The 24,811-nt window shown below is 38.9% G+C and overlaps 1 protein-coding gene across 5 annotated transcripts in view; it reads right to left on the bottom strand.

The window, feature by feature from the left end:
* Positions 1-3,621: 3,621 nt before the first annotated feature.
* LOC149162784 (uncharacterized) overlaps positions 3,622-24,811 on the bottom strand; it is a 99,697-nt gene continuing 78,507 nt past the window's right edge. For 3 of the 5 annotated variants that reach the window (XM_089437398.1, XM_089437395.1, XM_089437396.1), the window contains one exon: positions 5,694-6,328. In XM_089437398.1, coding sequence (XP_089293524.1) covers positions 6,210-6,328 — 119 coding nt within the window. In that variant the 3' untranslated portion in view covers positions 5,694-6,209. Of the gene's footprint in view, positions 3,776-5,693; positions 6,329-24,811 lie in introns of those variants that run through there. The other 2 variants (XM_089437397.1, XM_089437399.1) reach the window with 2 other exon arrangements.

Raw genomic sequence — 24,811 nt, 5'->3', positions numbered from 1 at the left:
TGAAAAATGAGCTGAGGACCACAATTTTTTTTGTGAAGATAGCAAAAATCAAGGATGATCTTTTGGCCATTGATGAAATTGTTCCAGACAAAGAACTCGTGATCATTGCCCTATTAGGATTACCACCTACTTGGGGTGCATTCGCTGCAGGACTTAATAGTTAGAAGGTATCTCCAACTTTTGAAGAACTATGGATTGTTTGCAGTCAGGAAAAATTAAGGATCTCATTAGTTGTCAATCCTGAAGGAGTATCAAATCCCTACATTGCTCAACATAAATGAAAGAAATCGAAAGGACCAAGGAAGAAGGTTGACATGTCCAAGATAGAATGTTATCAATGCGATAAGAAGGGTCGCTACAAGAGTGATTGTCCTAACAATCCAAAGAATAAGAAAAGAGATAGAGATCATGCTAACTTTGCTGAGGAAGGAGGCTCAAAGAAAGCCAAGCCCAAAGAATCTGATATTAGGGACTTACACTACTAAGTCATTTGCTTGTAGCTTTAAATATCTTGTTTTGTATAAAGATTGTTGAGATTGTGGAAATGGAACTATGAGGTTTAGGAATTAAACCTTAGTAGAAGTGAAAATCTCTAATGTATGATGACAATATGATAATTTGATATTTGTATCTGAGTTTTGGTTGAGATTGATGCTTGACTGAAAATCTAGGGCTTGCAACTAACCCTAGTGGAAGTTGGTTATGTTAATGACTAAGTTGTGATTGGTTTTGATTGACTCTTTTGTATGAAATCTAGGATTTGTATAAAACCCTAGTGAGAAGTCTAACATATGAATTTTGAAAATTTGTTAGATGCTTTGTAGATCTATATTTGTTTGAATTGTTTCTAGGGTTTGCTATATGTTTAAGTAAGGTATGTCATACCTTTGGAAGAAACATTGAAACCCTAGATGGAATGAATGTTGTTATGAAGTGGTTTAGGGTTTATGACAAAGTCCTTAGCAAGATGTTGAAGAGTTCGTCTCTTGTTTAAAACTCTAGGTATCTAATTTGTATAATGCTTAAATCCTTCCGTGATTCTAATATGCCTAACTTCATGCTTCTATAGTTTTGGTTGTACTTGCTATCTAAGTTGTGCAGGTACACAATCTTCAACTTGGTGAAGATGCTTGATGTGACAACCATGATGAGGATGATAACAACTCTGATGAAATGGTTGGAAGCCACGAAGATTCTCTTATGAATGAAAAGAAGAAGATGATCTCCCTGAGGAAGCCTACATAGAAGAGATCTCTCTAAGATTAAGAGGGAGTCCAGATGAAGAGATGCTTCTTGGTTGAGAGGGAGGGCATAACTTGGTTTTGATTAATGAATTTCGGAGGATATGTTGTTGCATGAGAAGTAGGAAAGGAAAGTATATAATTGAGGAATCTTTTGTCAAAGATTCGGTTGATAGTCCTACTGAGTTGAGGAGCAACATCTAGAACGACCCCAGAGGTTTGTATTTGATTATGTACATATGAAAGTATATTATTGATTGGGGTTGTGTTTGTACAGGTAAATCTCTCGAAGGTTTTTGATAGCATGTTGGTTACTGATCAGTTTGATCGGGAGAGATTTGTGGTCCTTGATCTGCTGGATCAAGGGGTGTTGAGGCTTTGTGAGTGAAGCATTGCTTGGGAAAACATCTGGTTGGCACTTTGTGTTGATGTCTAGGACCCGAAGTTGGAAAGGTGGGCTTAGTCATTGAGCTCTAACACACACTTGGATTTTTGGGTTGATGGTTAGCAATGGTACCTAGAGAAGTTGAAAGCTTGATTCCATCTTAGTCCCACCTAGATAGATTGCCTTAGTCAGGAATCTAGTCCATGGCATTACGGTGCTTCAACTGTTGAGAGATCAATGGGTAGATTGCCCTGGTCAGGAATCTAGTCCACGACATTGCCTAAAGTTCTTCATGGTTCATATAATATGAGATCTTCCACTGTTTTTGTACATTATGAGTACTTCCCTAGTTAAGAGGGAGTGTTGGAAAATGTAACTAGTTTCAGTCTTCATTTAATGTATTTGAGTCATCATGTAATGTACTTGTCAAAAGAATAACAAAAATAATTTTTATTATTATTATTATTTTGAGTTATTAAAGCATGGGTTTCATGCTTGGGTCACCTTTTTTTAGGTCAAAGTCCTCATTGAGGAATTCTGGGATTTATTCTGAGTCAATAAAATCATTGTACTTTTAAAGAGACCTTTCTTGGGATTTTGAATCATGTAAACAGGTTAAGTATTGAGTCAAATATGATTTATATATCCTCCACGCTAAGTCGACCTAGAAGAAGATCAAGCCGGCCTAAGGACACTTATTCGATCACAAGAAGCCTATAAATACAAGCTAGTTGAATTCATTTGGAGCATCTCTCTCACAAGAAGTTCGATATCTCTTGTAGGTGGGAAAAGTGTGAACTCTATTGCCGGGAAGCCGAAGTGAATGCAAGTTTGGGGAAGTCTAAGGAGAAAGGAAAAATCGAAATTTTGGTGCCTCTTTCTCTGTTTTGTGCTCAAGATTGGGAGATTGAAGTATTCCAAGTTTCATTGTCGCCGGAAGCTACCAGTTGTCGGAAGTTGCTACCTAGTTGAAGTCGCTGGAAAGGGGTCGAAATTATCGGAGACCAACTTGGTGTGGAGGCAAGCTTTGGTCTTAGTGTAGGGTGAAGAGTCTCAAAGAATACTATTGAAAGGAAGAATTTCTTGACTAGGTTTTCCCCTCGAGAGGGGTTTTGCCCTGGCATAGTTCCTATATCTAGTGTCTATTGTCTTATGTGTTGCTACTTTGGTAATTGCTTGATGAACTAAAAGAAGGAAGATATAAAGAATCGTAATAATAAGAAACATCACAAGTAATTATCAATAATAAGAAAATATTTCTGCCTTTTTTATTTTCTAACACCCCAATGCAATTTTACTCTCTCTATCATAGTGCTATAATCGAAATTGTGACAAGGGGCAAAACTTAGTTGCACCATATCAGTTATTCACAAGCCCTTGCACAAGCCCTTCAGCATCAAGGACCACCTTTAGATTAAGCATGTATAATTTCATCCATTGTGCACCAACATTCAGCATTAAGGACCACATTGGATGAAGCACTAATCATTTACATTCAACATTAAGGACCACATTGGATGAAGCACTAATCATTTACATTCACCATTAGGGACTACCTTGGACAAAACATGATCAATTAGTCTTATGTAACTATTGTATCATATTCATTTCTAAAACACCTCTGGGCAACCAGATTAGTGGACTGGATTCACATTTATATCCTTTTTACCGATATGGTTATATGTTCTGTAACTAGAGTCACAAAACTCGTGTTTGTAAACAATACATCGACCATAAATGTGTACAATCTCATGTCTTGTTTTTACACTTCTTTAGGAGCATGGATGTCGTTGGTTTCCAAATCTGTCTTGCTCACTTTTTGGCATGTTTTAGGATATTTTAGGTTTCTTTTTGCATAGTCACACACCTAATTAACACTACACATAAAATTGATAACCTCTTATGTGTTACCATGTCATTTGGTGATATGTTGTTTCTATTCATTATATGCAAACACAATATATCTTAATCCAGTTATCTCTCTAAAGTAAACTGTGCACTATTGCCTTATTCGTTACAATGTTACCGTGCATCATCTCTCTCAAATGACCAGACAATATCACTTCTGCTGCTCCACATCATATTGTTATCTCTTAATAAGTTTCTGCAACATCGCATTCCATTATTCCTCACTTCAATCTTCTCAGACCTGTTTACGATACATAAATAGATTTGAATAGGTCACAGTCTTTCAAAGGTTAGTATTCTCTCTTGAAGCTTGATCAAATATATAGCAACTAAAAAGAAAACATCCAAGGCAACCACGCCTTGCTTAAATCTGGTGACCAATGTGAGTTATTAAGATAAATTTTCAATTCAATGCATCTGTTAATTTTCATGTTTGTCCATTTATGTTCCTCTAAATTAGAGTTTAGAATACATCATGATAAAGTATTTTTAATTTTTTGGGATGAAATGAAACCAGAAATGAAGGACTCCCAGGGAACTTAAAAACTCATGATGATGTACCTAAGTTAAAAAGAAAATTAGAAAATTACTACGTTACTATTCATCATCTTTCTCTAGAATGATCAGACAATATCACGTATGCGTCATATTGTTATCTGTTAACAAGCTTCTGCAACATAGTATTCCATTATTCCTCACCTTAATCTTCTCAGATCTGTTTACAAGCTTGTGCAACATCGCACTCCATTATTCCTCAGCTCAGTCTTCTGATGCACAGATTTGAATAGGTCACTCGCATTCAAGAGCCAAGATTCACCCCTTCAAACTTGATCAAATGTATAGCAACTTCAAAGAAAGCATCCAAGGAAACCATGCCTAGCTAGAGTTGTTTGTACACAAGCTTTAAATGTGGCGACCAATGTGAATTATCAAGGTTTGCTGTCAAATATAATGCAACTCTTAGTTTTCACCTACATCACTCAATGTTCTAAATTGACAATTTAGAATACATCATGGTAGAGTATTTACACTTGGTAGTGATGCAATAAAACCAGGCATGAAGGACTCCAACGGAATTAAAAACTCATGATGTACTTGAAAATGTTGAAGTCAAAGGCAAATTAGACAGTCAGTGTCAAGTAGGAGTTGTGTTCTTGCAAATGTTTAAATTAGATCTGAGCTTCATGTTAAGCTTTAGATTGTGTCGTTGATGCGCTGAAGGGTTCATGGAGGAGAGAACTACCAAACGTTTGTCCCTTTTTAGAAGTTTGAAGAAATTTGGACTATATATCATTCCCATTCGATTTATAGATAAAGTTATGATTTGCTCTTGTCATTGTCAATCCCAGGTTATTTTTCCACCATACAACTGAGACATATTTTGCTTATAATATGTTGACATTGTGGGAAGATTCCATACTTGTAGTATTAATTAGGATAGAAACTTTATCTTTGAAAAATTTAAAAAGATACACAATTTTGATTTCTCGTTTTCATGTGGTTTCCTTGCTGTGGAGCATTGCCTAGTTGCATTCTTGCATTCCCGAATTCTACAAATTTGTGGATCATTTCTGATGAATGGATATTGCAAGATCTCATTGAACCTGTAAAATTTTATTCAGAATCAAGGGTTGGGGTCCAAATATTCTGATCAAAACCCCGTGCTCTTTCTCCTTATCTTGTTTTCTAAATGCCTACACTGCACTATGTTGAGAGCTTTCAATAATCTGAAGGCCAACTTAAGCTTATAAAAGGGAAATATCACCAAAGGAATTTTTTAACATAGTCAAGTATATGTGGCGTTGGTCTCGTGCCACTTCAGACTTTCCATGTTTCTATCTTGTTTCTCCATTGTCCATTGCTTGGAAGGAAAGAAAAATGTCATTAGATTTGCAATACAGGCATTGGCATGCTACAAAGCATCAAATAATATAGTGAATATAAGCCCAATAAAATTATCACTAAATAGTAAATACCATGAGATAAAACTCTTCTTGTAAAGTACATTAACTGCCAGCAAAGTCAACATTTCCAGAAAGTCTGTTACACTATAAAATTTAAATCATTAGAGAACAAATTGTCATTTATAATAACAAAATCAAATCACAGGGAAAGTTCCTCCTTGTCAGAAGATAGAATCATGGTATAAAGAATACATATAAAAAACGAAAAAGCAATAAGCCATTGTTTATTAAGGGATATTTCACATTACAGAACCTATACAATTCACTTGGTAACGAAAGAAATGGGGCAATAATCATTTGCTTTGCAGTTACAAGGATGCAAAACTTCTGTATCACACCCTCTTGCCAACTGATCTGTAAAAGTACAAAACAGTGAGGTTAAGGAAAAACTTGTCTGACTTCACATCAAGAACTGCCAGTTTGTGTAGGTTACAGCCTAAGTTGTTATTCCAGATTACTGGTGTCTTATCATAGTGAAGTAGATGTTTTTCCATTACCCCAAAAATTCTGCAGACGCTGATATTTCATAAGAATTGGGAAAAATATTGTGCACAAAAGATGAAGAGGATAATTGTGTGGTAAATTAAAAAAATCAAGTAGCCCCCTGTAATATTAAGATGTTCATCAATAGTGGCACCTATGCCAAGTGTTTCATATTGCTCCCCATATCATTTGTTTTTCTGTATCAATGCTTTGCATTTTTCTTACTTTTCAAGAACAGCATTTTGATTGAGGTGGAGACTCTGGTTGCTCATCCACAATAACCATGCCTTTTCTTTTTTGAATAGAGGAGAACTCCTCCATGCTACTTTTCCTTTTCTCAAAGGCTCCTGCAGAAGATAATTTATTGGAATCAGAAAAAGAGACACTCTTGATTTGTTAAACAAAGATCCTCTCACAAACATAGTACAATGAAAAACAGGAATAATTATGTGCTCACTGAAAATAATATGTCAACTAGTATAACTATAGTAATAGCTACTTTTAGAATTTATCATATTTATTTCCTAGATCAAAGAGTTTTATTACACGTCTCATTCATGTGACTTGCTACCATTGGAAAGTTGTCATCATCCCTTAGTAACCCGTCATACAGATGTTCTCGTGTTTCTCCAGAACTGGAGCCTATAAGGGAGTGGCCACCACTGCCTCGCCATGACCCTCAAACTCAAGAATATCATTTTTCTTTCTTGACTCCACTGTACACATATTTCGTAGTTTCTCTTATTATATAAGATTTCCTGATGGCCGTCAATAGTTTCCAAGAAAGTTTTTTTCACTCCGATTTCTTTTGATCCTTTCTGCCGAGGACTCCAAGTTGTTGGCCTCAAGGTTTTTCCTCCCTTAATGCCTACAGGCTGAATTTCAGTCAAATCTAGTTTTTCATTAATGCCTTTATTCTCCCTTGGATTTTCACAAGTTCAACCATCCTTAGTTTCCTATGCCCATCCTTCAACCTATGGATTTGTACATCTCTTCCATCCCAAAGTCTCTGATTCTTTACCTGCTGATGATTCTTAAAAGATTCTGGAGGAACATATACAGAACTTTGTTGCTAAAAAAAATATGATGCGCTGAAAGATATTTTCTAGGTTCCATTCCAAGGTCATACTGGCTTACAAAATCATACAGCCAATGTGCTGTTGGCAGATCCAAGGATGGCATATATGCAATACTTTTCCATAACTAGCAAGGTCCAAAATCCTCCAAATATATTCAACTTCTCTCCTCTTTGGACTAGTTCAGACAATATCTCAATTTATGCTCATTACTAGATCTCCTACACTATAAATCATATCATTATTGTCTAAATTTAGAAAAGCATGGCTGACAAATACAGGAATAGAAATTTGCTTCATCTCCACTTTTCCTAATGATGTGCAAGGTTGCATTGAAATGATCTCCATCATCTTTCACGGCATTCAATCCAACCCGCAAACTCATTCCATGACTACCTCTAATATTTATTAGTTTTTGTAGCATCAGAGGTGTTCTAGCCTCGAAACTTTGTGGAGAGGCTAAAACACATGAGATCTCCATAACCCAGAAATCGTTTCTGGAAATTCCACCTAAAAGTGTCTCAATTAGATTATTAACCTTTTTTTTATATTTCCTAAGTCTAAACATAGGAAATCTGTTTAATTAATCAGTATTAATTGAGATAAGGTGTGAATCATCTAGAAACTCACATGGATCGACTCCGATATGATCTTGGCCCTTGACTAAGTTTTAATCTTGGTCGTTGGAGGACCAACAGAGGATTATAAGAAGTCGATGGGTAGATGGAGAATATACAAGCTCTACACTAGTTTTGTGCCTCTTCGAGCTCTGCCCTTACCATCCCACACCCCACTGTCTCGGCAGCACAATATACAAGTTAGAAAGGTCGGTAGCTTCATATTTCATTGATTGGGGCCTAATATATAGCCCTCAACCGTGTTTTAAAAAAAATATATCTGGCCTTACTTCTCCCCCTATCCATATGATGTTTTTCATGCCTGAACTTTGTACACAGACCACAGCCATGTGCAAAATGACAAGCCCGACCTGTGGCAAAAGAAAATTGGCAATGTAAATTCCATAAAATTATATCCTCCTCCCGGCCAAATTTTACCTCAACAAGTGGCCATAAATTTGTCTTTATACACTTCAAAAGTGCTGTCCATACTCGGCCATCTTGGCAACCTACTGGATAAGTTAGAAAGGGTTTTCCTTTTTGTCTTACACAAGGCACATAAAACCCTGGCCACGACGATAAAAAAGGGGCAAATCCTAACAATCTATCCCCGCCTATTTTTCGTCTCATATATTGCACCAGAACTTGTGTTGTTCAGATTCAAAATACGAATGCAAACCACATCAAGCCTCCCCCTCAACCTGTCATAGTCAATGTTCTAATTTTACGCAGGCAAGCCTATAATCCTTTGTCTCATACATAAGTTGGGCAGCATTTGCTCCGTGACTCGTCATTTACAATTTTCTTGTATTGTAGCGCCCCCCAGCTTGTGTTTTCAATAATGGGCATGTTCCTATTTTATTATATGTATGCAAAGTTATATTTTTCTTCAGTGTATTCTCTTCTCAATGTGCATCATGACTCATTCTAGCAACACGCCATGCAAGCTTATAAAAAAAAAGTGACATCCCACAGTTCCAAATTTATTTGATTAAGGACAATGTTCAAAGCCCCAGTCATGCTTAAAAACAATGTGGGGCTTGCTCCCCCAGCTCTTTTTCTTATATATATCTCAATCAATATAGAATTCGTCAATCAGAGAAATTAGATGACCGTTTGTAAATAGCAAGCTCACATCATGTCATACCTATCATTTACCGCTTCCCACGCTGAGACAACATACCCTATCTTCAACCATTTCCATAACCATACTCAAAATAAAAATCTGGCCAGATTATGAAGCTTATTTATAGCTTGAAAATCAGTTTGCGCAAAAAGATGTGAAGCCCAACCCTCACTTCACCCATGGGTCACCAAATCTTCTGGGTTAAAGTATTATTTTAAAACAGATTAGTAATTTCAATCATAATGCCATGTATAAAAGTGCCCTTCCATGTTAAATTCTATGGCCATCATTATGAATCAAAAGAGAAACTCTGAATATTGGCTTGACCTTTACACAGCTGCAAAAATTTTATATATTTTCACCACATTCTGAAAGGTATATATGATACACGTACTTTGATTTGTGACATAATCAAGGGGGAACATCTCAAAACTGATTGTCTCAAATATTGCTCTTGCACACAGCTCTGTGATGTTTGATCAATAATTCATATGGGCATAAAAATGTTTCATTCCTTCTATTGTCTTTGCCAGCACACTATAGCAGCTCTGTGATGTTTGATCAATAATTCATATGGGCATAAAAATGTTTCATTCCTTCTATTGTCTTTGCCAGCACACTATAGCACCATATATATCGCTATTTGCTCTCATTTCTCTTGTCATATTTATCATATCAGCATACATGTTCGTATTACACTTGTCTTAGTCGCATGCACAGACAATTCCCTTCCCCATGTTACATGTTTTCCCTTGTGTATATGCAAAATATTCCTGCACTTATGCGAAACATGACTTCAAACAGTGTTTTTTTGTTGATTATATATCCATGCTTAGGAAATTAATGGTTGCATGAAAAATTTTCTTAATCACAGTACAGTATGAGTTCCTTTAGCAGAGGTTCATGGAGAAACAAGAGATGGAAAAACAAAAGAACCAATATGTGATGAAAGGAAAATAGGAATAAAAGGATCATATTTTCTATTCACTTTGATGCAGACTCTGAGGAGTTCAACTAGTTGACCCAAACTGGTCACTTATACCTTGGAGGTCCTCCACCCCCTGCTCCTACCCCACATGCTTCACAGAACGTACCTCTTCCATATCCTAGTATAATTGAAATTCCAAAACCTCATGCATCCCAATAGCAGGCAGCTCAAAATGATGGTTGGGAAACCAACCCTGTCAAGCCTGCATCCGACTTTGCACATTGGCTTACTATTTCCCATCACCTTGTTCATCCTGTGATCATCCCTCCTCAGATACCTTCTACTTTGTCTCGTGCCACTTCTTTGCATGCTCAACAGCCCCCTAGTTCCTCTACACATCTTGCATTGGGAAAATTTCATATATCAGCTATGCCTACACATTCTCCCTCTGAGGCTACTTTATCTCATACATAGTTTGACATTCGCACAGCTGAAGGAGAGGGGAGGAGAGAAATCTCCTTCCAAGACATACATTTGAAGGTACAAGGAGGGAGGAAGGAGGAGGAGAGACCATCCTACATGGCTGGCCCTAGCAGGCCTCTCCAGTTGAATTTTTTGCTTTATTTCACTTGGACTTATTTCAGATTATGATATTGTCATGTTTTTGGGACAACACTTTATATTTTTACTATGGTACTTATTTTGATGACGTTATGGCTGATGGGAGACACAAGGTGGTTCCACATGCTTGTTTATACATGTTCATGGACATTGGTTTGCGTCATACAAGTGATTTCTTATGGTGAAGGTATTCTCGATGATGTCATATTTATTTATATTTTGTTACAAGGGAGTTACCAGATTAATGGAAATAATTTATGGGCATAGTCAAGGACCCCGCCTACTAATATAAAACTAATTAATTAAAGACTCCTAAATGCATTCTCCCGAATTAAAAAGAAAAAATAGTTAACACAACACAAGCATTAGTTATGAGACAATTTAGTCCTTCAACTACCCAAGGAGAGCATAAAACTAAACAGACGCCACAAAAGGGAGGATGGAAAATACTAGTGAGGAGATTCATTTTGAAAGTTCTCATTTTTCCTTTCATTCATTTATTTTAGAGTACTAGAGCTTACAGTTTTGGTGACAGCAGAAATTCTTCAAGGACTGACAAGGAGAAAGTTAGCTCATCAAATTTCTGGTTCTTTTATTAAGACTGTTGTTTATTGTTTACATTAACTAGTGTTGTTAAAAGGTCTAATATTCATCATATCAGTGCTAACTGGTGCACTTTTTGCATAAAACATTGCTAATCCAATCTTATCAAAAGAGTCCAAGTTGCCCAACATATTGTCTTGCTTATTATTTGGCATTCCAAGTGTCTATGTATGAGCCTTTTTACATCTTAGACATTTCAAAATTTAAAGTTGATTTTTGGTTCTGATTCTCGTAGGAATCAGCCAAAACAGTATGTTGTACTCATACATTTAACAATAAAATCAGCAGTTGAAACCCTATATTTTTTGGCATATCCCTCCAGTAATTTTATTTTATGTTGTTAATTATCTGAAACAAATTTGATGATATTAGTGGCTGAAATTGTCAATTGATTTATATCAGATTTTATAACTTCCAATTTATTTACTTTATGCACTGTATATGATTGTTAATATTGTCTCTTTTCCGCTTATTTCATTGTTGAAAACAGTTTTCCTTTGCTTTATTGTACAAATATACCGCATATAGTTGTGATTTAATTATGGGCATTAAACCTCGGGCCTAGTCCCATTATCTCATGAGCGCAATGCGATTCGAGGAAGTTGCATTAGAGAAATTTTGAGGTCTAAAATGGGTCTCAAAACAAAAATGTACAACCAAAATCAACTTTATAAGAACCAATAGGATTCAAGATGATGACATCAACCATGGGGGATGATTCACCATTTTTGGAGTTAAAAGTAAAAATATTAAAAACTAAAAGAACCAATAAGATTCAAAATGATGACATCAACCATGGGGGATGATTCACCATTTTTGGAGTTAAAAAGTAAAAATATTAAAATCTAAAAAAACTATTTTTTAACTTGTATTTTCAACTTATCTTCTTATGGTTTTACTCAAATTTCGAGTGGGAGCACTTGTTAGATGTGGAATTTAATTCCTCATCCAAGGAGTACCCATGTTGCATACTTTCAATGGACCTTGCTACATGAAAAATGAGAAATACATGAAAAAATGTGATTGGAATCACTTTTTTCATGTATTTCTCATTTTTCGTGTAAGTTCCATCGAAAATATGCAACATGGATACTCCTTGGATGAGAAATTAAATTTTGCATCCAACGAGTGCTCCTGCTCAAAATTTGAGTAAAAATGTAGAGAGATAAGTTGAAAAAGTAGTTTTTTTCTTTTTTCCCTCTAAAATTTGATGATGTAATCTAATCTTGTTTTATTATTTCCACTATTATTTTATAATATTCCTTAGGAGGCCCATTTTAGACCTCAAAATTTCTCTAATGGCAGCAAAGCATAAGAAACTTCACTCCTCAACACCCTTCAAAAGCTCTTCCCGACCAGATACCCACCTTATAGGCTATCTTTTAGATATTCAATGATCATCTTTGTCATTGATGCCACCCTCTTCATCAACATGAATATGGAGTCCTTTTGCTCAAGTCCTTTAATTTTCATACCCTTTTCTAGTTGTCCTAGTCATGAGAGGACATGGTCATCATTGAGAGGTAGAGATTGCTCACATTGTATTCATCACTGTTAACTTGGCAGCTCAGTGACAAGTTGCAATCATTGGACTAAAATTCCTCTTTTCGAGAGGACCAAAATTGACCTTTGAAGCACTGGATTCAGACAAGGGAAAGTGTATTTTTAAAATAAATCCCACAATGTCACATTTGATCAAGTCAGCCTAGAGGCTAATTAAGCCCTCCTCCAACGCCTATAAATACAAGTCAAGGAGCATCATTTGAGACATCATTATCACATCATTCATTCTTCTCTTCTTGGGTTCAATACTTTTGAAATTGTAGGGATCTTCTTCACACATGCGAACAAGAGGAAAGGAAAATTGTAGGAGGCCGAATTCTGTTTTGACCAACACTTTGATTAAGGTTAACTTTTGGATATTCGGCATGGTATGACCAATTTTGACTTGGATTTTGCACTGTTTTGGAGGGTCAAATTTCTTGGCACAAAAATTGAGAATTTTTGGACACATTGACTGTGGTTGACTTTAAATCTGCAACTAGGGTTTATGTTGCCTTCGACTTTGCTTTGACCAAGTTTAAAGGAGATTTTTGGCACTATTTTTGAGGCACTTTGACTAGCTAATCAAGCTTATTTTTTGACTGTTGAAGAAGTCCATTTGGAGGACTATTGACCATTGACTATTGACAACTTGCTATAGTTGTTGCTGTTGACTTTGATCGGCGTTGAATTTTAGAAGATTTGACTATTGGCTCATGTTTTTGGATTTTGGTTGGTAGTATTGTTGTATAAGTCAAAAGTTGAACTTTGACTCGTGTTGATGAATTTTGGACCATTGTACTCTCTATTGAACATTAGAAGACAATCTAATAGAAGAAGAATTTCAAAGGGTTTCCCCCCTTGTGGGGTTTTTCCCTAGACTTTGACCAAATCAACGTCTCTTGGTTATGTGTTGATTGTCTCCTGTTGTCATTGCATTTATTGTTCTATCTTCAATTACTGAATTGAATTGAAAGAATTAATTGTTACTAAAATTGCTTATTGAAGAATTAAATTGGGCTAAAGTAATTGATATAGCATAGAGAAATGGAAAATTAACATGGTATCAAAGCTAAGGTAAAGGAAAAGCCCAAAGAAGACAAGAGCTAGAGCAATCATCTTTGGAAAAGTTGAAGGAGCCTATCTAATCAAGTCAAGATGTCTACCTCTTTCTTCAAGGAAAACGAGAAGTTGGGTGACTCATCTAACTTTGTTGCTTGGAAGATCAGGTTGGAAATCATATCAGATGACAATGATGTCTTGGAGTACATACAAGGAAAAGTTCCTGAGCCTCCAGAAAATGCTCCCGCTGCTGCCAAGAACAAGTACAAGAAAGGTGAGTTAAAAGCAAAGAAAATTATAGTTGATGGTTTACAAGATCATTTACTTACCTATGTTGGAAATTTGAAGAAGTCTAAGGATATGTATGATAAGCTAGCTGGCATGTATGAAGTTACCAATTTGAATGAAATCATCTCCTTGAAAGATCAACTCAAAGATATGAAGATGAATAAAGGAGAATCTATGCAATCCTATATCATGAGGATATCTCGTCTTAAAGATCAATTGCAGAGAGTTGGGGAAATTGAGTCAAATAGGGTGTTGGTATTGGTAACTCTTAGAGGTCTCCCTCCTATTTTGGAAACCTTCATTACCACCATAAGCAACAACAATAGTTCTCGTCATTTGATGAGCTCGTTGGAAAACTCACTCAAGAAGAATCCAGGATGATCTCAAGAGGCAGGATACAAAATCTTGAAGAAGCAGAGCCTGTTGCTTTCACTGCTCAGAACAAGAAAAAGAAAGGAAAAGGATGTTCATCAGAATCAAGGAACCCTGCTCCCCGAAATTCAAATAGGAGGAATGGAGGAGACAAGGAATCATTGCACATTTAATGCTACAATTGTGACAAGAAGGGTCACTAGGCTCGAGATTTCCCTGAGAAGAACAATGCTCCAAGATACAACACTAGAAGCAACAATAGCAGGTTCAATAATCAAAGAGGGAGAGATAATCAAAGGAATGATCGTAATGGAAGAGATTGGAGGAGAAGAAGAGATGCTCTGAATGATCTTAATGGCCCTCAAAAGAAGTCAAGAAATTTCAGGTATGAAAGTAATGTTGCTACTACTCAATCTAAATATATCCTTATTTCTGCCCTTTCTAGTTCCTCTCCCCTGGATACTTGGGATAGTTGGTTGGTTGATAGTGGGGCCTCTCATCATTTCTCTAGGTATAAGGAGGTTCTCTCTAACTTGTTGGAGAGAGAGTCCAATTTAAAGATTATTCTTGGAGACAACTCCACTCATCCCATTAAGGGCTTTGGTTCTATTAAATTTCATTTGGACTCTAGTGAATCTGTTTTACTCCATGATGTGATGTATGTGTCGGGATTGAAGAAGAATTTGGTATCTATATCTGCTTTGGAGGACAAAGGAATAAGTCGTCTTCATAAAGGGAAAAGCATAGTTTTAAAATTCGGCCGATTCGAAATGGAAACGGCCGAGTTGATCCGTTTCATTGCCCAGAAATGTGACTCGGTGGAGGAAATGGTTCAGTAGGCCGAGTCATCGCTGACTCGGCCAACTCGACCGTTTCCATATTGACTCGGTCGAGTCATAACCAGTGGCCTATAACCCCATCAAAACAGCGATTTGACATTTTTTTAATGAAATTTTGAAGTGTTTGTTGATTGGTTTGGACTCCAATGTGTTTTATGAATTAGTTAAATGTTATTTGGGGTCCATTTCCCCCTCCCAAACCCTATTTAACACACTCAAATGCTCTCTACTATTGATATGCTATTCAAATTTCATGGTAATGTTAAATTCTTAAAGTAAAAATGACATTCTCCTTAATCTTCATTTTCATCATTTTACTTAAATTTTTAACATTACCATGAAATGACTCTGGATGTTTGAGAGTGGTTTCGGCCTCATTGGATTTCATATGGAGAAAGTAGAATTTTAGATTTCATTCAAGATCCAGCAGACTTATCAATTTTTCAGGATTTCAGGATTGGAGGATTGCAATGTTTCCATTGAATTTTGTCATGTATTAGGGTATGGAACTCGTATTTAATCAAGAGCACCAATCCCTCTATGTACCTTGATGTTAGTGACATTGGTTGTCGAACTCCTCTGGGATTCGCTCCCAAACCAGGAGCTTCTGAAAATATCGCTCCCGCTCTCGTTTTCGCTCTCGCTCCCCACTTTCGCTCCTGCTCCCAACTTCCAAGTAACACTGAGCCAGATGATGTTGGAAACTCTAGCAGTAGCCAGTAGTACTGGTCACAGACTTTTGTTGTAGAGGCCATTTATAGCCTCCTTGGTTATGTGTTTTTGTTTTGATCTATATATCATCATCGTGTATGTATTGGACAATGCATTGGGTGCCATTTTGATATAATGGATATATTCATGAGCCTACTTTGATCATATGTTGTCTTCTATCTATATTCTAATGCTGTGTGTTTGGAAACATGAATGAAAATCTTTAAAATTATGTGTTTTTATAAAAAATAAATATTTAATGTATTTTTTACAACGACCGAGTCATTGAAATCGAGCCAGCCAAGTCGATACCGAGTCGGAGTCGGAGTCGGAGCCGACCCTTAGCCGAGTCGGAGTCGGAGTCGGAGTTTTAAAACATTGGGGAAAAGTACTTACTTGGCCTATGGGATCCTATATGAGAGATGCTTTCACATTGGGATCTAGATTTGAAGGAATCCATAGTCACTGGAAGACCACTTCTAGCAATGGTCCATGATACTAATCATCAAAGCGAGTTGTGGCACTGAAGATTGGCTCATCTACATTATGGAGTTCTTCTGAAATTGAAGAAGTTGTTCTCTAGGATCCCTGATGTTCAAGCTCAACATGATGGAGTATGTCCAAGATGTCTTAGTGGAAAGAACACTGAGGGGAAAATTCCCCTTTAGCAAGAATAAGACTAACGACGTCCTACAACTCATTCATTCTGACATATGTGGTTCGATGCTCATACATTCACTTGGTGGTCATCTCTACTACTTAACCTTCATCTATTATTTCTCAAGGAAGACATGGATATATTACGTGACTCGCCCATTAAATAAAGTACCCACATTGTACTTTGTCTAAAGTCACTTTTCACTTTATAATTTAACATTGACTTTACCACTTATAAAGTCACTTTCACTTTATAAAGCCACACTTAGGAAAAGAATTATTTTGGACACTTTTCCCTAGGTAGAGACTAACCCATGGGAAACCACTTGTCCAAGGTACATAAAAAATCAACATCATCCAAATTGAGAGAATCTTGTGACTTGATATTTATTTGATCATTTTTTGAGCTTTTAACCATTGACAAAATTCATTTCCTATACTGCTCATATTTCAATAGTTCAAAAAAAGGGATAGGAATTTCAATCTACCAATTTCACTCTCCAAGTTGAATGATGTCTGCATTTTCTCCACTTCTTTCGCATCCTTCTTAGCTTCCTCTGCACTTTTTGGAACATCTTTTTTAGGCTCCTCGGGTATTTTAAGTATATCCTTTCTTAGCTCACCTTGTTGTTCTCATGCTGCTGGTTTTTGTGGTGAAGTTCTAGCTAGTACAATTTGGCCCCTGAGATTATACTGCTTCTGAAAATCTGCCAGTGCGTAATTGTAACCTTGCTAGTAAAATTCTGAATCAAACATTTGAAGGTTGTCTTTCTCTCCTGAAAGCTTAGCAGAATTATCATGCTCTTCTTTAGTCGCAAAAACCTGAGTTTCCTTATCATCGAAGCAACCTATCTGATGGTCCGTTTCTACAGTGGAATCTTCATCAACAAAACTTTCCAAAAAAGGAGACCTAACAGCTTGCTGATCTTCAGGGCCTTTTTGTTGTCTTTAACGTTTTTGAGGGCCTTGAGGTCTCCTGAAATTCGGGTTCCACACTTGAGATTGAAGCTCACTTCTGGGAGGGGTTAACTTGTCAACCAATTTCTCAATTGTCTTTCACATAACATCAAATTTAGTGTCCGATGAAGAAGATGGTTCCTCCTTAAATACTACTCTTCTCTCAGTCTTCATCTTTGCTTTTTTAGCCAGCATATTTGCTTCCACTCCTATAGCATTGTTTTGCATATCCTCCAAGGTAGTGTAGAAATTTCTGTTTTCCCACCCCGGTTTTCAGTTTCACCTTATTTCTCCCATGTAGTTAAATGCCCTTTCCCATAACCATACATTTAACAAGCTGAAAAAAATAAATATTGCTGAAAACACAAATTCTGGAAATTTTACAGAATACTGGAAATTGCAGAGATAAAAATCACCAGTAATAAACAGCCATTAAAACACATTTAAACACTGAGATTTTCGGTCAACTTGACCCTGGAAAAACCCCCTACAACTCTTGGGGAAAACCAGTTTGAGAGCTCTTCTTTATTTCTGGAAAATGCCTTTTTACAGTGAGAGAAATGTTCAGCAAAAATCAACAAACAGACTTTTACAACTTATCTCAGCCTTGCTGAAACTCAGCGTTGCTGATACACCACTGCTGATACTCCGCAGTTGTTGCTGTTACACCGCGGCTGTTGCCGTTACACCGCTTTCGGCCGCTGAAACTCCGCTCTGCTGAAACTCCACTTTCAGCTGCTGAAACTCCGCTTTGCTGAAACTCCGCTTTCAGCTGCTGAAACTCCGCTTTGCTGAAACTCCGCTTTCAGCTGTTGAAACTCCGCTTTGCTGAAACTCCGCTTTGCTGAAACTCCGCTTTCAGCTGTCCAGAAATCTCCCTTGCTCTCTTGCTCTCCTTCTCTCAATTTACTCATGAAAGAATGAATGATCTTTTTCCTCCTTTTCCTCCCTTAACCCAACCATAAGTGACTTTTGGGTGATCCCTAAATCCAATGGCTGAAATAGATTTAGATCAATGGCTGAGATTAAATGCTCATTTAAATCTCACTTTCTATTTTTTAATTCACCCCACTTTAATAAAGACCCACTTAGTCATTTATTTCCAAAGTCACTTTTCATTTCTAATTTTTCATTGACTTTATAAAAGTCACTTTAAAATTAGACTTAGTAACTTTATCACTTAAAGTCACTTTTAAATTAGATTTAACTTTATAAAAATTATAAAGTTACTCTAGGAGAAAAATTAAATTCTTTTGGACACTTTTCCCTAGGCCAAAGATCAAAGCCTAAGGGAACCACCTGTCCTCCGGTACCAAATTTCAACACTCCCTCTTACCGAGGAAGGTGTTCCTCACCACACCCATCTTGTCTCTGAAATAGACATGCTTGCCCCGTGGTAAGGCTTTGGTAAGAATGTCTGCAACCTGCTCATCAGTGGAAATATACTCAAGCTTCACAGCTCCCTTCTAAACATAGTCTCTGATGAAATGATATCTGATCCCGATATGCTTTGACCTGTCATGAAATACTGGATTCTCCGTGAGTTTAATGCAACTCTTATTATCACAGTAAATCACTGAAAGTCTCAACGGCTGACCAAATAAGCCAAACAACATCTTGCGAAGCCAGATGGCCTCACAACTAGCTAGACTGGCTGCCATATACTCTGCTTCCGCTGAACTCAGTGCTACTGACTGCTGCTTCCGGCTGAACCATGACACTACTGCTGAACCCAACCCAAAACAGCACCCTGAAGTGCTCTTCCTATCAGAAGCACAACCTGCCCAATCAGAATCAGTGTATCCTGCCAATCTCACTCCATCTCCCTGCCTGTAGTCCAGACCATAATCCACTGTCCCCTGCAAGTACCGCAAAATGTGTTTTGCAGCCACCCAGTGAACCTTCCTAGGCTCACACATAAACTGACTCATCGTGTTGACTGCAAAACAGATATTTGGTCTAGTGTTGACCAAATACATCAAGGAACCAATCAGCTGCTTGTACAATGTGGGATCCACCAACTCGAAATCCGAAGCATGAAGCTTCTTCCAGTTGGTGATCATCGGTGTCGACATGGGTCTACAATCCTCCATGTGGAATCTGCTAAGGATGTCCACAATATACTTCCCCTGCCCCAGGAAGAAATGCCCCTCCTCCTGCCACACCTCCAAACCCAAAAAGTAATGCATCAAGTCAATGTCCTTCATCTCAAACTCCGCCGCAAGATCTCTCTTGCAGTGCTCTATGAGTCTCTCTGCACCTGTAATGACCAAGTCATCCACATACAGCACCAGAATGAGAGGCTCCTCACCAATCACAATAAAGTAAAGGTTCAGATCTGCCTCACTCTTTGTGAAACCCATCCCCTGCAAATATGTATCTATCCTGGAGTACCAAGCTCTGGGAGCTTGCTTCAGGCCATAAAGGGCCTTCTTCAGTCTGCACACATGGGACTCCTTCCCATGCACCTCAAAGCCCTGTGGCTGCTCAATGTACACCTCCTCCTGTATGAAGCCATTGAGAAATGCGGTCTTCACATCCATCTGGTGGATCTTCCAACCCATCTCTGCTGCTATCGATATAATGGAGCGTATCGAAGTATATCGAGCCACGGGAGCGAAGGTCTCCTCATAATCAACTCCCTCTACCTGGGAGAACCCTCTAGCCACAAACCTTGCTTTGAATTTCTCAATGCTGCCATCTGCAGCATGCTTTACCTTGTAAAGCCATCTGGAAGTAACCACGGATTTGCCCTCAGGCCTCGGCACCACCTCCCAAACATCATTCTTCATGATAGAAGAATACTCCCCCTGCATGGCCTCTCTCCAGACCTACTGGCTAGCTGTCTCCTCATAGCTAGAAGGCTCAGAGTCAAGGATGTTGGTAACCATCGCCATATAACTACAAAACCTCTCAGGTGGTCTACTCTCTCTGACCGGCCTCTTCGGCTCAGCAACAGATGTGGCATCTCTCAAGATGTCCTGAAGCCACTTGGGCTTCCTCTTCTCTGAGCATGCTTCTCCCATAGGAGAATGAAACTCCTCCTCCTCATCACCATCAGTAGCCTGAACTCCTAACTGTCTGTCTGTTGTCCTCCTGCCTGCACCTGAACCTGTAGAAGCTGAGGTACCATGTGAACTGTCCATCAGTGGACTCCCTAGTGAACTGCTTTGTGAACTGCTCTGCATGCTGCCCGGAGCACCACCCCTCTGGCTCGGCGAGCCACTGCTCACTGATGGACCTGACATCCTCATAGATGTACCTCCGGATCCTCCTGATCCCTGCCCACTGGATCCCTGCGACTGACTCAACTGCTGCTGAGGGTCTGGCTGATCCAGATACTCTAACTCCCGTGACCTCCTAAAGGCCCTGTCCTCCTCGAACTTCACATCCCGTCTGACAACAACTCTCCTCTGTGCAGGAATGTAAATCCGAAAGGCCTTTGAGGTCTCACTGTAGCCCACAAAGATACCCTTCTCTGAGATGGGCTCTAGTTTGGTCCTCTTCTCCTTGGGTATATAGGAGTATGCAATGCATCCAAAGATATGAAGATGACCAAGATCAGGCTTCTTCCCAGAGAAAGCCTCCTCCGGAGTCATGTGCCCCAAGGCACGATGCGGACTCCTATTCTGCAAATAAACAGCTGTGTTGCAGGCCTCTACCCACAAGAACAATGGCAACCCCTGATCATGTAACATGGCTTTGGCAGCCCCTATGATGGATCTGTTCTTCCTCTCCGCAACCCCGTTCTGCTGGGGGTTGTAAGGAACAGTGAACTCCCTCCTAATGCCTGCCTCCGCACAATAGTCAACAAACTCTCCAAGGGTGTACTCTCCTCCATTGTCCGACCTCAGGGACTTGATCTTCCGACCTGTCTGTGTCTCCACAAGAGCTCTAAACTCCTGAAACCGCTTGAAGACCTCACTCTTGGTCTTCAAAAAATAAATCCAGGTCCTCTTGGAGTGATCATCAATGAATAAAACATAGTACTCATATCCACTCAAGGAAACATGAGACATCCGACCGCTCACATCAGAATGAATCAAATCAAGTATCCCCGTCGCTCTGCTGTCACTGTTGGGAAAAGGGGATTTGGCAAACTTGCCCATCACACAACCTCTGCAAGTATCAAAGTGATCAGTACTGAAATCTGGCACACCTGTAGTGATCTCCCGCAATGTCCTCAAGGCTCCATGATACATATGTCCCATCCTGCGGTGCCAAATCTCACACAGCTCAGAACTGCTAGCTCTGCTGTCGGTACTACTGCTCAATGCCAAAAGGGGCTGGAATGCAAACTTGTACACCTTTGCATGGCATACACCTATCACTCTAGCTGAATCAGCTGGAGCGCCCCTGGGATACATCAACACCTGTCCTCTCCTGAACAGTACCTCATATCCTCTGTCCTCCAAAGCTGAGACGGATATGAGGTTCTTCCTCATCCCTGGCACATGAAGAACCTCTGACACCTTCAAGGGAGGTTTGGACTCCCTCTGAAATGTCACTGTCCCCACCCCGACTGCTTTAACAACTCTGTCATCACCGAGTACTACCTCAATATCAGTGCCACTCTCTGAAAGCTCTGAGAAGTACTCACGGACTCCTGTCATGTGACATGAAGCCCCACTGTCCACATACCAGATACCTGTAGATGCTCCGCTAATCGAGGGAAAAGCATGCTCCCTCTGAACCTGTGTGGCAGGTGATCCTGCACTAGAGGACTCACATGTAGTGAACGCAAACTCCCGGTCAAAACGACCTGCAAAGTCCTCAATCTCTGCTGAAGCTGCCACGTCCTGGTTCTTCCCCTTCTTCTTCTTCTTCTCCGGACACACAACTGCATAGTGTCCCATCTTTTGACAATTCCAACACTTCACCTTGGAATAGTCCTTCTGTGTGTTCCACTGTTTACCTTTACCTTTACCTTTGCCTTTGCCCCCACCACCGCTTGTGGAAGCCTGCTTCTTCCCTTTGCCTTTCTTGCCTCCTGCCACCAGTGCTACGTCCTCATCCTGCTCAACTGGCTTGACTGCCCCAAGCTGTCCTTTCCTGATCTCTGTCTGAATGCAATCATCCCAAAACCTCTCCCATGTGGGAAGGGTCTCACGTGCACACACCCCATCAGCAAAGTTCAACCATGAACGGGGGAGGCCATTCACTGCAATCCGCACCAACTCAGTGGGTGGAATGGCCTCTCCAATCGCTGCCAACTCATCTCTCACATTGGTAATCTTTGTGAGATATCCAGCTGCACTATCATTACCCATCTTAATGTTCTTCAGCTTCTCCTTCAGGACCATCTTCCGGTTCTCATTGGTACTCTGGTAGAGATTGGACAATGTTGTCCACATCTCATGGGCATTACTCTTTCCTCTCACATGAGGAATGCAATGGTCTTTGATTCCGTCTAGAATCAGCCTCTTACCCTTGTTATTTTTATTATAAGCTGTCAACTGAGTTGCATCAGTAGGCACAACAACAGGGTGCTGTGTGGTATGCACCATGATATCCCAGACTTCTGCCTCCTCAAAGATACTCTGCATTCTCTCCTTCCAAACGCTGTGATTTGTATGCCCATCCAACCTATCCTCCACCCTCAATCCCAATGACATCCTGTTGTCCTAAAACTGAAAAATAGCACTGCTGTGGTAAAGATAAAACTGCTGTCTATAAAAAAATCAACTTGCTGGAATTTTCTGAGTGAAAAATCAGCAGCGGTAATTTTTTTCTTTTGCTGTCCCAAACTGCCCTTCAGCACTCAAGCTCTGATACCATGTAGAAATTTCTGTTTTCCCACCCCGGTTTTCAGTTTCACCTTATTTCTCCCATGTAGTTAAATGCCCTTTCCCATAACCATACATTTAACAAGCTGAAAAAAATAAATATTGCTGAAAACACAAATTCTGAAAATTTTACAGAATGCTGGAAATTGCAGAAATAAAAATCAGCAGTAATAAACAGCCATTAAAACACATTTAAACACTGAGATTTTCAGTCAACTTGACCCTGAAAAAACCCCCTACAACTCTTGGGGAAAACCAGTTTGAGAGCTCTTCTTTATTTCTGGAAAATGCCTTTTTACAATGAGAGAAATGTTCAGCAAAAATCAACAAACAGACTTTTCCAACTTATCTCAGCCTTGCTGAAACTCAACGTTGCTGATACACCACTGCTGATACTCCGCAGTTGTTGTTGTTACACCGCGGTTGTCGCTGTTACACCGCTTTCGGCTGCTGAAACTCCGCTCTGCTGCAACTCCACTTTCAGCTGCTGAAACTCCGCTTTCAGCTGCTGAAACTCCGCTTTGCTGAAACTCCGCTTTCAGCTGCTGAAACTCCGCTTTGCTGAAACTCCGCTTTCAGCTGTCCAGAAATCTCCCTTGCTCTCTTGCTCTCCTTCTCTCAATCTGCTCATGAAAGAATGAATGATCTTTTTCCTCCTTTTCCTCCCTTAACCCAACCCTAAGTGACTTTTGGGTGATCCCTAAATCCAATGGCTGAAATAGATTTAGATCAATGGCTGAGATTAAATGCTCATTTAAATCTCACTTTCTATTTTTTAATTCACCCCACTTTAATAAAGACCCACTTAGTCATTTATTTCCAAAGTCACTTTTCCTTTCTAATTTTTCATTGACTTTATAAAAGTCACTTTAAAATTAGACTTAGTAACTTTATCACTTAAAGTCACTTTTAAATTAGATTTAACTTTATAAAAATTATAAAGTTACTTTAGGAGAAAAATTAAATTCTTTTGGACACTTTTCCATAGGCCAAAGATCAAAGCCTAAGGGAACCACCTATCTTCCGGTACCAAATTTCAACAGGTAGCAGGTTTCCTCTCTCTGAGTTGATAAGCTAGCTCAGCATCAAAACCATCGGGATAGTGAAGCAGGGCTAAACCAAGGGGCGGCTTAATATCAGTAGGGATTGAATTGTAAACCCTATTGAACCTTGTTGAAAACTCTTGAACTGTCTCCCTTGGGTTTCTTTTTAGATTCTCATATTCGGCCAATATTTGCAGAGGATTTTTCTTCACTTCCCACCTAGCAAGGAAGAGTTGTTCAAATTGTTGAAAATTAGCAATGCTTGCTGCTGGTAAACCATTTCTTAACCTCCCTTGAGAGACTTTGTGCAAAAAGTCTAAGCTTAACATCTTCATGATCTACCTCCTCTAGATCAATGAAATCATTCAGCTTATCTACATGTTGCTAAGTTGTAAGGTGTCTAGTACCATCAAACTGAAGTAAACGTTGTCCATAGTTCAAAGGAAGGTCATGTAGTGGAATTGGGAGATTGAAAGGGGCATATTTAGCAGCCATGGTTATGTGAAATGAAGTTGAACTAACACTAGGGATCTAGAATGCAGATGACAACGGAAATGAATTAGTTGTTGTGAAAGTTGATGAAATAGGAATATGAAATCCCA

This window comes from Pinus tabuliformis, chromosome 5_2 (genome assembly GCF_031772625.1).
Source record: "Pinus tabuliformis cultivar Carrire ecotype Pingquan chromosome 5_2, CPIR1, whole genome shotgun sequence".
NCBI classification, from domain to species: domain Eukaryota; kingdom Viridiplantae; phylum Streptophyta; class Pinopsida; order Pinales; family Pinaceae; genus Pinus; species Pinus tabuliformis.
Note: the sequence above shows the minus strand (reverse complement) of the source record. Positions and strands in the feature narration are given on the sequence as shown.